The 13,884-nt window shown below is 41.1% G+C and overlaps 1 protein-coding gene across 1 annotated transcript in view; it reads right to left on the bottom strand.

The window, feature by feature from the left end:
* Nucleotides 1-13,884, bottom strand: part of LOC140732250 (alpha-2,8-sialyltransferase 8F-like) — a 96,673-nt gene that overhangs the window by 18,827 nt on the left and 63,962 nt on the right. Inside the window, exons 5-6 of the mRNA XM_073054598.1 lie at nt 9,645-9,757; nt 2,860-2,949 (exon numbers count right to left, since the gene is read on the bottom strand). Coding sequence (XP_072910699.1) covers nt 2,860-2,949; nt 9,645-9,757 — 203 coding nt within the window. The remainder of the gene's footprint in view (nt 1-2,859; nt 2,950-9,644; nt 9,758-13,884) is intronic.

Raw genomic sequence — 13,884 nt, 5'->3', positions numbered from 1 at the left:
CAAACAATTCTTAAAGCGATTTTGCAAAAACAGTTCTTTAAAGTGGTATTGCCAAAAGTTCAAAATGCTCACAGTCCATTTAAGGGAGAGACTTTTTAAGACGATTTAAATTCTCTTTTCATGTCATTTTTCTTCAGTCCCCAAAGTCGAACTTTTCCCACGAAGAATTTTTATGAAACAAAACGGCTTAAAGGCACTGACCTTTTCTTCCACACTACACTATTCTCAATCCTTTCTGGAATCCCAGGGATTAACATGAGAATAGTCAACGAAATCTTTCTGAATACGGATCAAACAAGGTCGAACCCGTTTCACTGTCGAAAATCGATTCTCCTCGATCTTTAACTCCCGAACTCCGATCTTCACTCTCCACTGATTCTCAACTAGCAGTATTGTAAAGAAACTGCTGGCAATGACCTTTTAAACTTTAGGCATTAGATAAAACTTCATCTTTCAACTAAACTGCGTCATCACATTAAATCACGCAGTGGCATGAAGTCAACATGGCAAATCCAGCCACGAACTGCCTCTCCTCACAGGGAGGGGTCCTCCTTTTATACCCTGTAAAAAAAACCTGTCACATGATCTCTACTGGTGGGAAAATGACATCACTCCACCATCACAAGACCATTACCTCAAGTCCAGTATAGCTTCAACACCAGTCACGGGACAAGGGTACCACTGTCACATGTCACGAGTACGTAACAGTAACAAGGAAAGTTGACAAGGGCAAAGCAGTGGATGTTGTCTATATGGCCTTTGACAAGGTTCCACACGTAAGGTTAGTTAGGAAGGTTCACTTGTTAGGTATTAATATTGAAGTAGTAAAATGGATTCAACAGTGGCTGGATGGGAGATGCCAGAGAGTAGTGGTGGATAACTGTTTGTCAGGTTGGAGGCTGGTGACTAGTGGTGTGCCTCAGGGATCTGTACTGGGTCCAATGTTGTTTGTCATATACATAAATGATCTGGATGATGGGATGGTAAATTGGATTAGTAAGTATGCAGATGATACTAAGAGAGTGGTAGCTGTGTGGAACAAGCTTCCAGTAGAAGTGGTAGAGGCAGGATCGATATTGTCATTTAAAAAAAAATTGGATAGGCATATGGACAGGAAAGGAATGAAGGGTTATGGGCTGAGTGCAGGACAGTGGGACTAGGTAAGAGTAAGCGTTCAGCATGGACTAGAAGGGCTGAGATGGCCTGTTTCCATGCTGTAATTATTATATGGTTATTTGGTTAACATCGATGAATTTAAATTTGCTGATGACCCTTTCTATCTCTGATGCTCTGATGAGGACTGGCTCACGGACCTTCTGGTTTCCTCCTTCTGAAGTCAATAGTCAGCTCCTGGTCTTGCTGACATTGAATAAGAGGTTGTTGTTGAGGCACCACTCAGCCAGATTTTCAACCTCCCTCCTATATGCTCATTTATCACCACCTTTGATTCAGCCTGGGCAACAGTGGTGTCATTAGCAAACGTTTAAAATTTTTTTTTTAAAAATGTCATTAGAGCTGTGCTTTGCCACACAGTCATGAGTAAAGCAAGTCGAGCAGTGGGCTAAGCAAATAGCCTTGTGGTGCACCTTTGCCGATGGAGATTATGAAAGAGATGTTGTTGCTAATTCAAACTGAATGGGGTTCATAGAGACTGGGTTTTACTGTTGGCTTAAAGTTCAAATGAGGAGAGCCACCACTTCCATCTCAGACCTAGTGTAGCTGGCTCCATAAAACATTGGAAGTTTTGGAACCCAGATTTCTCCATTCTCATCAATTAACATTAAACTTACTTTAAACATCTGTGTCCTTGACCCCACTGTTGAGTATTTGCAACCTATCTTAATACTTAATTAGATAGTGCATACATCATGGTTCAATTCTTCATGTTCTGAATATGTCTTTATTTCGCACTCTCGATTCCATGCTCCCTCATGTGTTCTTCCTCACAAGTACTTGACTAGACTCAAACTACATTAACAAACCTTACCATTTCAATTTCAATTTCCTTTTCAATACATGACACCATGCAAATAGAGTTTGTGCTTTACATGCCCACCAGTACTTGCTAATTCTTTTTAATGGGTTATTTTATGTTTCACGGCTGCCTGTTCAGAGACAAATCTCCAGGATGTAAAATGTACATATACTTTGTACTTTGAACTTAATAATTAAACCAGGATCTTGCATTATATAATAAATTCCCTCATTTGCAGTGAAGATTTCAGATTCTCTCAAGCTGATCAAAGGCTGGATTTAAACAGAGCTCAGCAATGCAGAAACTGGAGCTGCAATCTGTTGGACTGAGGTCAGCCATGTTACACCAGCTTTTATTACCTGCAAGTAATGATAGATACTGATGAAGCAGCTCGATACACTCAAGCCCTTTTAAGGTTGATCCTTTGCTCAAATAAATTATTAGTTCAGGAAACGTTTGGTGGTGAGAAGAGTAAATTCAAATAATTTCCAATTCTCAGGTCTCCTTGGAGAATCTTTTGACTGCTTTAAATATAGCAGCAATTCCCAGTAGCAACAGGTCATGTTTCACCCTATCACAGGTGACCTTTTCTTCAAGATGGGTCACCTGATGTAAAGCAGCCTGTGAATGAGGCAGAACTCAACTAAATCGGGACCAGAGGGGAGATTAGGCAATGCATGGAAGTTCCGGCACTCAAAAATGAAGAGGAAAATCCTAGCTGGCAAAGGGTGAAAGAAAATTGGTAAGATTTCTGAAAATGCATTGTTGAAAAATACATCATATACTTATTTCCTAAACCTGTTTTTTCTCATTCAATATTCTTAACATCGTCTTTGTCTCCATATCTACTTTTGGTTTAATTTTAAATATTTATACATAATCACCTGATTCTAAGAATACTTGGGTTTAATGTCACCATGTCTGTTTTGGTTCCCACATCATCTTTATAATCCTTGATTGGTGGAATATTGCATCTGCAAATAAATTTATACAAATATTTTTTCCATTTAATACAGCACAATAAAAACATAATCATTTGATGATAAACACTAATGAAAAGCAGTAAATGCACAAAACATAGCATTACTTCTGAAGAGGAGGTTGGCACACAAATAGAGAAAGCTTGTAGACAGTACGAGAGGGAGGATAGGCAGGTGATAGAGAAAGGACACACTCAGACTGAAGGTCTGAGATGTATCCATTTTAATGCAAGGAGTGTTATGAACAAACCGGATGAGCTTAGATCGTGTTTCAGTACTTGTAGCTATGATGTGGTGGCCAGTACAGAGACCTGGATGGCTCAGAGACAGAAATGGTTACTTCAAGTGTCAGGTTTTAGATGATTCAGAAAGGACAGGAAGAAAGGCAAAAGGGGTGGGGCATGGCACTGTTGATCAGAGATAGTGTCACGGCTGCAGAAAAGGTGAACGCCATGGAGTGGTTGTCTACGGAGTCTTGGTGGGTGAAGGTTTGGAATAGGAAGGGGTCAATAACTTTCCTGGGTGTTTCTTATAGGCAGCCCAATAGTAACAGGGATATCGAGGAGCAGGTAGGGAAACTGATCCTGGAAAGGTGTAATAATAACAGAGTTGTCATGATTGGAGATTTTAATTTCCCAAATATCGATTGGCATCTTCCTAGAGCAAGGGGCTTAGATGGGGTGGAGTTTGTTAGGTGTGTGCAGGAAGGTTTCTTAACACAATATGTAGATAAGCCTACAAGAGGAGAGGCTGTACTTGATTTGGTATTGGGAAATAAACTCGGTCATGTGTCAGATCTCTCAGAGGGAGAGTATTTTGAGGATAGTGATCATAATTCTATCTCCTTTACAATAACATTGGAGAGAGATTGGAACAGACAAGTTAGAAGAGCATTTCATTAGAGTAAGGGAAATTATAAAGTTAACAGGCAGGAAACTGGAAGCTTAAATTGGAAACAGATGTTCTCAAGGAAAAGTATGGAAGAAATGAGGCAAATCTTTAGGGGATATTTGTGTGGAGTTCTGCATAGGTACATTCCAATGAGACAGGGAAGTTATGGTAGGGTACAGGATCCATGGTGTACAAAGGCTGTAGTATATCCAGTCAAGAAGAAAAGCTTAAAAAAGGTTTAGAGATCTAGGCAATGTTAGAGATCGTGATTATAAAGCTAATAGGAAGGAGTTTAAGAAGGAAATCAGGAGAGTCAGAAGGGGCCATGGGAAGGCCTTGGTGGGCAAGATTAAGGAAAACCCGAAGGCATTCTATTAGTATGTGAAGATCAAGAGGATAAGATGTGAAAGAATAGGACCTATCAAGTGTGACAGTGGGAAAGTGTGTATGGAACTGGAGGAAATAGCAGAGGTACTTAATGAATAATTCACTTCAGTATTCACTATGGAAAAGGATCTTGGTGATTGTAGTGATGACTTGCAGCAGACTGCAATGGTTGAGCATGTAGATATTAAGAAAGAGGATCTGCTGGAGCTTTTGGAAAGCATCAAGTTGGATAACTCACCGGGACTGGATGAGAGGTACCCCAGGCTACTATGGGAGGTGAGGGAGGAGATTGCTGAGCCTCTGGCGATGATCTTTGCATCGTCAATGGGGACGGGAGAGGTTCTCAAGGATTGAAGGGTTGCGGATGTTGTTTCTTTATTCAAGAAAGGGAGTAGAGATGGCCCAGGAAATTATAGACCAGTGAGTCTTACCTCAGTAATTGGTAAGTTGATGGAAACGATACTGAGAGGCAGGACTTATGAACATTTGGAGAGGTATAGTATGATTAGGAATAGTCAGCATGGCTTTGTCAAGAGTAAGTTGCGCCTTATGAGCCTGATTGAATTTTTGAGGATGTGACTAAACACATTGATGAAGAGCAGTAGATGTAGTGTACATGGATTTCATCAAGGCATTTGATAAGGTACCTCATGCAAGGCTTATTGAGAAAGTAAGGAGGCATGGGATCCAAGGGGACATTGCTTTGTGAATCCAGAACTGGCTTGCCCACAAAATGCAAAGTGTGGTTGTAGACAGATCATGGAGGTCAGTCACCAGTGGAGTGCCTCAGGGATCAGTTCTGGGACCCTTACTCTTCGTGATTTTTATAAATGTCCTGGATGAGGATGTGGAGGAATGGGTTAGTAAGTTTACTGATGACAGAAAGGTTGCAGGTATTGGGGATAGTGTGGAGGGCTATCAGAGGTTACAGTGGGACATTGCTAGGATGCAAAACTAGGCTGAGAAGTGGCAGATGGAGTTCCACCCAGATAAGTGTGAAGTGGTTCATTTTGGTACATCAAATATAATGCCATAATATAGTATTAATGGTCACTGACTCTTGGCAGTGTGCAGGATCAGAGGGATCCTGGGGTCCGAGTCCACAGGATGCTCAAAGCAGCTGCACAGGTTGACTCTGTGGTTAAGAAGGTGTATGGTGTATTGGAATCCTGGAATTGAATTTAGTAGCCAAGGGGTAATGTTGCAGCTATACAGGACCCTGGGCAAACCCCACTTGAAGTACTGTGCTCAGATCTGGTCGCCTCACTACAGGAGGGATGTGGAAGCCATAGAAAGGGTGCGGAGGAGATTTATAAGGATGTTGCCTGGATTGGGGAGCATGCCTTTTGAGATATATGTTGAGTGAACTCGGTCTTTTGTCCTTGGAGCGACGGAGGATGAGAGGTGATGTTACAGAAGTGTATAAGATGATGCGAGGCATTGATCGTGTGGGTAGTCAGAGGCTTTTTCCCAGGGCTGAAATGGTTGCCGCAAGAGGACACAGATTTAAGGTGCTGGGGAGTAGGTACAGAGGACATGTCAGGGGTAAGTTTTTTACTCAGAGTGTGATGAGTGCGTGGAATGGGCTGCCGGCAATCATGGTGGAGGCGAATACAATAGGGTTTTTTAAGAGACTTTTAGATAGGTACATGGAGCTTAGGAAAATAGAGAGCTATATGTAAGCCTAGTAATTTCTAGGCTAGTATTAGCCTAGAAAGCCTAGTAGGGACATGTTCGGCACAACTTTGTGGGCCGAAGGGCCTGTATTGTGCTGTAGGTTTTCTATATTACTACTTATCAGCCTAAAAAGTGGTCCTTTACAATTTGTAGTGTAATTTCCTACAGATCTATAATTCTGCAATATATAAATTCCTGGATGTTCTTGTTTATTTTTTTCAATATTACAGGATTATTCCCTCAATGATATATTCCCTGCCAAAGATATATCTCCTTATGACCTACAGTATGTTTAGGAAATTATTTTGCCCATCACCAGTACATTCTGCACATGGTGAGTGTGCATCATTATAACTGCTTTGTAAAGCATCTGTGGCCTTGGCAGTGACACAAACTGTAAAGCTTCATATCTGCAATTATGCTGTTACACTGCTTGGAATACATTTACAATATTGTGAACCAGTTTCTGGTCTATAAAATATTACTTACTGTATATTGCAAATATATATACTTATTGCAAAGTATATCAATACCTAATTAACAAAGTGTAAAATTGAAGTACAGATTCATAGTTTGTAAAGAGAATCACCGGGATATAGGCTGGGTTTATCTTCCTTGGGATGGAGGAGAATGAGAGGATATGATTGAGGAGCATAGATGGAATATATTCACAAATAATTCCCCAGAGCAGAGATGTGTAAAACTGGAGGGCACAAGTTTAAAGTAAGTGTTAAGAAGTTAAGAAGGGAATGTTTTCACCTAGAGGATGTGGGAATCTGGAATGCACTACCTAAAGGAATAAAACACAATGACAGGACACAGAATGCTACAAGCTAAGCGATGGAAAATGGGATCAGTCCAGAATTGTACCTAATGAGATGCAGGAATGTCGTTAATCTGTCATTAGGTCAATGAATCTCTAGGATTCATTACTTTACAAAAAGCTTTCTGTTCAGTGCTTGGTTGGTCAGAAGGCATCTGCTTATTAATTTCTACCTGTTTATCAGAAATGATCAGCTCTAGAAAATCACTTAAACCTAATGTCTTTTCCACTTTAAAGTCTAGGAATGAGGCTCTACCTATAATTACCATTCATCCATTGATGTGAAACTTTTTTACTCAACTAAGATTTTCTGAGGGATTCGTCTCTTACCCTTATTAATCAGAATCAGAACCAGGTTTAATATCCTTGGCATTTGTTGTGAAATTTGTTAACTTTGTGGCAACAGTCCAAAGCAATACATGACAACAGAGAGAGGGAAAGAAGTCAAGTCAAGTCAAGTCACTTTCATTGTCATTTCGACCATAACTGCTGGTACAGTACATAGTAAAAATGAGACAACGTTTTTCAGGACCATGGTGTTACATGACACAGTACAAAAACTAGACTGAACTGTAATCTGTAAATTATAGTAAATATATATTAAATAGTTAAATTAAATAAGTAGTGCAAAAATAGGAAATAAAGAAAGGTGTGAGGGAATATTCATGGGCTCAATGTCCATTCAGAAATCAGATGGCAGAGGGGAAGAAGCTGTTTCTGAATTGTTGAGTGTGTGCCTTAAGACTTCTGTATTTCTTTTCTGATGGTAGCAATGAGAAGAGGGCATGTCTTGAGTTGTGCAGGTCCTTAATAATGGATGCCACTTTATGAGCCACTGCTCCTTGAAGATGACCTGAATACTACGGAGGCTAGTGCCCATGACGGAGCTGATAATGTTACAACTGTCTGCAGCTTACTTTGAAGTAGCAACCTTCCCATCAACCCACCCACACCAGAAGGTGATGCAGCCAGTTAGAATGCTCTCCGCAGTACACCTATAGAAATTATGAGTGTTTTTGGTGACATACCAAATCTCCTCAAGCTCCTAATGAAGTATAGCCACTGTCTTGCCTTCTTAATGGCTGCATTGATATGATTTGGATTGGAAAGTTTTGGATTTGAGTCCTTTTCTGGAAACTTGAATGCAAAAAATCTGGTACAGAACCAAGCAAGACATATATTCTTTTGAATAAACTATTATGTGTTTTTTAAGGTGAAAATAACAACTCTTTAAACAACCACCATGCCCAGTAACATAGGTGAACCAAGGAGGAGAGATATAGGTGATCTCGTTCAATCTTTTCTGAAGATTCCAGGTCAAAATTTATCCCATGAACAAGCCAAATGAAGAAGAAACAAATTGCTGGTCAAACTGAGTGGGTCAGGCAGCATCTGTGCAGGGGAATGGACAGTTGATGTTTCCGGTGGAGAATCTTCATCGAGACCCTTTATCTCTGATCCAGATTCTGGCAGTCACAAGTGGTACAATGTAGGGGAAAGTTTGGGAGAATGAGATATGGTTTGTGTAAATAGTTGCTTGAAGGTCATCATGGACTCTTTGGGCTGAAGGGCCTGATTCCAAGATGTATGAATCTGACTCTGGCAAACCAGATTATGAAGGAATTATCACATAATGTGAGGATTACATTCCTTGACTTCTCTAGTGCCTTTAACACCATCCAGCCCAAGATCTTAAAGCACAAACTAACGGAGATGGGAGTAGACTCTCACATGGTGGATTGGATAGTGGACTACTTGACAGATAGACCTCAGTATGTGCGGTTGGGAGACTGTAGGTCTGACACGGTGGTCAGCAGCACAGGAGCGCCACAGGGAACCGTACTCTCTCCGGTCCTGTTCACCCTGTACACATCAGACTTCCAATATAACTCGGAGTCCTGCCATGTGCAGAAGTTCGCTGATGACACGGCCATAGTGGGGTGTGTCAGGAATGGACAGGAGGAGGAGTATAGGAAACTGATACAGGACTTTGTGATATGGTGCAACTCAAACTACCTGCGTCTCAATGTCACCAAGACCAAGGAGATGGTGGTGGACTTTAGGAGATCTAGGCCTCATATGGAGCCAGTGATCATTAATGGAGAATGTGTGGAGCAGGTTAAGACCTACAAGTATCTGGGAGTACAGTTAGACGAGAAGCTAGACTGGACTGCCAACACAGATGCCTTGTGCAGGAAGGCACAGAGTCGACTGTACTTCCTTAGAAGGTTGGCGTCATTCAATGTCTGCAGTGAGATGCTGAAGATGTTCTATAGGTCAGTTGTTGAGAGCGCCCTCTTCTTTGTGGTGGCGTGTTGGGGAGGAAGCATTAAGAAGAAGGACGCCTCACGTCTTAATAAGCTGGTAAGGAAGGCGGGCTCTGTCGTGGGCAAAGTACTGGAGAGTTTAACATCGGTAGCTGAGCGAAGGGCGCTGAGTAGGCTACGGTCAATTATGGAAAACCCTGAACATCCTCTACATAGCACCATCCAGAGACAGAGAAGCAGTTTCAGCGACAGGTTACTGTCGATGCAATGCTCCTCAGACAGGATGAAGAGGTCAATACTCCCCAATGCCATTAGGCTTTACAATTCAACTGCCAGGACTTAAGAACTTTTTTTAGAGCTATTATTAATGCTTTCTGAGTTAGTGATTAGATGCATATCATATTATTACTGAGTTAAGTATTGTATGTAATGAGTTTTTGCTACAACAAGTGTATGGGACATTGGAAAAAAATGTTGAATTTCCCCATGGGGATGAATAAAGTATCTATCTATAAAAATAGCTTGTGGGTGTGTATTGCTATCAAAGTGGCTCCTACATTGAGAATGGCTAAATATATTTCTTTGGCCGTGGAAACCTTTGAGATACCTTGGAGTAGATTTTTTTTAATTCCTTCTTTTCTTACCTGAATACAAAATCAGCCTCATTGATTTGAGCTCCACAGCTGCTGTTAATTAGAATTCCAGCATTTCCAATAACTGAGCAATATTTAAGTTTGTGATCTTTAAACGGATCTGTCTGAAACAAAATAAACATTATTCAATTAGAAAATTAGATAGATAGATAGATAGATAGATAGATAGATAGATAGATAGATAGATAGATAGATAGATACTTTATTCATCCCCATGGGGAAATTCAACTTTTTTCCAATGTCCCATGCACTTGTTGTAGCAAAACTAATTACATACAATACTTAACTCAGTAAAAAATATGATATACATCTAAATCACTATCTCAAAAAGCATTAATAATAGCTTTTAAAAAGTTCTTAAGTCCTGGCGGTAGAATTGTAAAGCCTAATGGCATTGGGGAGTATTGACCTCTTCATCCTGTCTGAGGAGCATTGCATCGATAGTAACCTGTCGCTGAAACTGCTTCTCTGTCTCTGGATGGTGCTATGTAGAGGATGTTCAGAGTTATCCATAATTGACCGTAGCCTACTCAGCGCCCTTCGCTCAGCTACCGATGTTAAACTCTCCAGTACTTTGCCCACGACAGAGCCCGCCTTCCTTACCAGCTTATTAAGACATGAGGCGTCCCTCTTCTTAATGCTTCCTCCCCAACACGCCACCACAAAGAAGAGGGCGCTCTCCACAACTGACCTATAGAACATCTTCAGCATCTCACTACAGACATTGAATGACGCCAACCTTCTTAAGCTACATTCAGAGCTATTTATTGGAATCCAATGCTGGGAGTCAGCTGTTTATGCAAATCTCTCTCCAGTAACCACATTCAATCTTCACTCTTCCCTCCCACTGTCTTGCTCTATCTGTTTTTCATTTCCCCTCTCTTTCTCTCCTTCTCCTTCCCCCCTCTTTCTCTCTCCATCTCCCTCTGCCTCAGTCTATCATTCACATGCCATACTTCCCAACTTAACCCTTCCCTCCTGCCCTGCATGGGAAACTTGCCTACCATTTGACATTGCTCTTCAGACAATGAATCCCAGAATCCTTTCTCACCACATCCATTCTGGCCAGCTTGCCCTCCTCATTCTCAGTTCCTGATGTGCAATTTCAAGTCAAAACAAATTTATTGTCATTTAACTCTATACATGTATACTGTCAAATGAGGCAATGTTTCTACACACCAGGGTGTAAAGCACAGTCGTACACATAACGCACAATAACTTAGGAAAGTAAGTGTACAACCCTGGTTAAGATTTCTACTGCTATGCTGTGAGGTACTTTTTTTTTATTTTAGTAATTTTCTGCAAATGCAGTGTGTCCTGTTAGTGAGATTCATACACTGTTGTTTTGCCTTTGGTTAAAGATAAGGAGCATTTGTTATGGGTCATTCCAGAGATTTGGGCAGGTCAGATTTCTGAAGGACAGTAGTCTGGTTTGGGGTCTCTTCTGAGGGGGTACAGAAGAGAGCACAAGTGAAGATGCTCAGAGGATCCCACTTGAAGAAGTGTATTGTGCAGACAAATGGTTTAAAGGAGGAAGAGCCAATGCTCCTGAGTTAGCCAGTTCATTTGAGATTGTCTTTGAGGTGAATTCAAACTGTCGGAGGAGTCCTTCACACAGAATGTGGGTTCAGCGCATAAGTAAAGCAATAGCCAACTACTCCAAAACTGAGCTGCAACATTTATGTGCACATTGGAATGGTTTAACCCTAATGGGCCCTTTTAAATTTATTTTCTTTTTCTGTAACTGTTTGCTAATATTAAAAATTTGGGTAAATATACTTGCTTTGTTATTTTATGCCATTCACTAATCTTTCATTTCCTGGCAAATGATGATTGTGTTTAGCACAGTATTTACACAGCTTCTACTACTATCAATGTTCCTTAATCAGAACATCCTTACTTTCCTGTTTCGTTAAACCCAAATCATACCACCCTAGATGTTTTGCTTATGAAAAGTAGCCCTCTCATCACTGACTCACGTGGCTGTTAGCCAAGTTAGTTAATGAGCCAAGTTTGGATAGAGGGTTACATAAGGATAAAATTGAGAGATGAATTACACAGAAACAAAGTACAATGCATAAATTTAATATTGTAAGGTAGAGATAGATCAGATTAACCAGTGGCACCCAAAATGTAAACAAACCACTTCCTCCCACAAATGCTGCTCAACCTGCTGAGTTCCTCCACCAGATTGTTTCTTGCTCTAGAACCCAGAAAGCTACAACATACACAGATGGAAGCTGAGGTGCTGTATCTCACTGGGCCTCTTGATCCTGGCATAGAAGACTAAGGCAGATTAGATGGAAAGGAGGATGGATGCCTCACTACCAGATGAACTCAGCGGCTTCTATGCCCGCTTTGAAAGGGAGAATATAACAACAGCTATGAAGTTCATTGCTGCACCCGGTGACCCTGTGATATCTGTCTCAGAGGTGCATGTTAGACTGTCCTTAAAGAGGGTGAACCCTTGCAAGGCAGAAGGTCCTAATTGAGTACCTGGTAAGGCTCTGAAAACTTGTGCCAACCAACTAGCTGGAGTATTCAAGGGTATTTTCAAACTTTCACTGCTATGGATGGAAGTTCCTACTTGCTTCAAAAAGGCAACAATTACACCAGTGCCTAAGAACAATGTGAGCTATCTTAATGACTACTGCCCGGTAGCACTCACATCGACAGTGATGAAATGCTTTGAGAGGTTGGTCATCACTAGACTGAACTCCTGCCTCAGCAAGGACCTCATCCCACTGTAATTTGCCTATCGGCAAAAAAGGTCAATGGCAGATGCAATCTCAATGGTTCTTCACTCCGCCTCAGACCACCTGGACAACACAAACACCAATGTCAGGACGCTGTTCACTGACAATAGCTTAGCATTTAATACCATCATTCCCACAATCCTGAGTAAGAAGTTACAGAACCTGGGTCTCTGTACATCCCTTTGCAACTGGATCCTCGACTTCCTAACCAGAAGACCACGATCTGTGTGGATTGGTGATAACATACACTCCTTACTGATAATAACACTAGCGCACCTCAGGGGTGTGTGCTTAGCCCACTGCTCTACTCCCCCTATACCTATGACTTGGAGGCTAGGCATAACTCAAATGCCATCTATATTTCTGCTGATGATACAACCATTGTTGGTAGGATATCAGATGGAGATGAGAGGGCATGCAGGAGTGAGATATGCTGTCTAGTGGATTGGCGCTACAGCAACAACCTTGCACTCAATGTCAGTGAGACAAAGGAACTGATTGTGGACTTCAGGAAGGGTGAGACTAAGGAACACACACTAATCCTCATAGTGGAATCAGAAGTGAAGAGAGTGAGCAGTTTCAAGTTCCTGAGTGTCAAGATCTCTGAGGACCTAACCTGGTTCCAACATATCGATGCAGTTATAAAGAAGGCAAGACAGCGACTATACTTCATTAGGAGTTTAAAGAGTTTTGGTATGTTAACAAATACACTGAAAAAATTCTATAGATATACTGTGGAGAGCATTCTGACAGGCTGTATCACTGTCTGGTATGGAGGGAGGGGGGCTACTGCACAGGACCGAAAGAAGCTGCAGAGGGTTGTAAATTTAGTCAGCTCCATCTTGGGTACTAGCCTACAAAGTACCCAGGACATCTTCAAGGAGCGGTGCCTCAGAAAGGCAGCATCCATTATTAAGGACGTCCAGCACCCAGGACATGCCCTTTTCTCACTGTTACAATCAGGTAGGAGGTACAGAAGCCTGAAGGCACACACTCAGCGATTCAGGAACAACTTCTTCCCCTCTGTCATCCAATTCCTAAATGGACATTGAACCCTTGGATGCTACCTCACTTTTTAAATACATATTATTTATGTTCTTTGCATAGCTTTAATCTATTCAATATACAGTTACTGTAATTGATTTACTTATTTAGTATTATTATTATTATTATTTTTTTTTCTTCTTCTGTGTTATGCATTGCATTGAACTGCTGCTAAGTTAACAAATTTCATTGATTAATTAATCAGATTGATCAATGATCAATCTGATTAGGGAAATCCATTTTCATTTCTTTGAGTAGAATATCGGTAGCAATGGAGGTTGATAGATTTCTGGCAAAGCCTACCCCTGAAGCACTGGATGATGCTAGGACGGCTGGGCTGTTGGAAATTGCTCAAAAGTTAAAACATAAGGTGAACGCTAAAATGAGGAAGGCTCAGATTCAGACATCAACAGCTGAGTATTATGTATGCA

Source organism: Hemitrygon akajei, chromosome 8, assembly GCF_048418815.1.
Source record: "Hemitrygon akajei chromosome 8, sHemAka1.3, whole genome shotgun sequence".
NCBI classification, from domain to species: Eukaryota; Metazoa; Chordata; class Chondrichthyes; order Myliobatiformes; family Dasyatidae; genus Hemitrygon; species Hemitrygon akajei.
The sequence above is the reverse complement of the archived record's forward strand: the minus strand, read 5'-3'. Positions and strand labels throughout refer to the sequence as shown.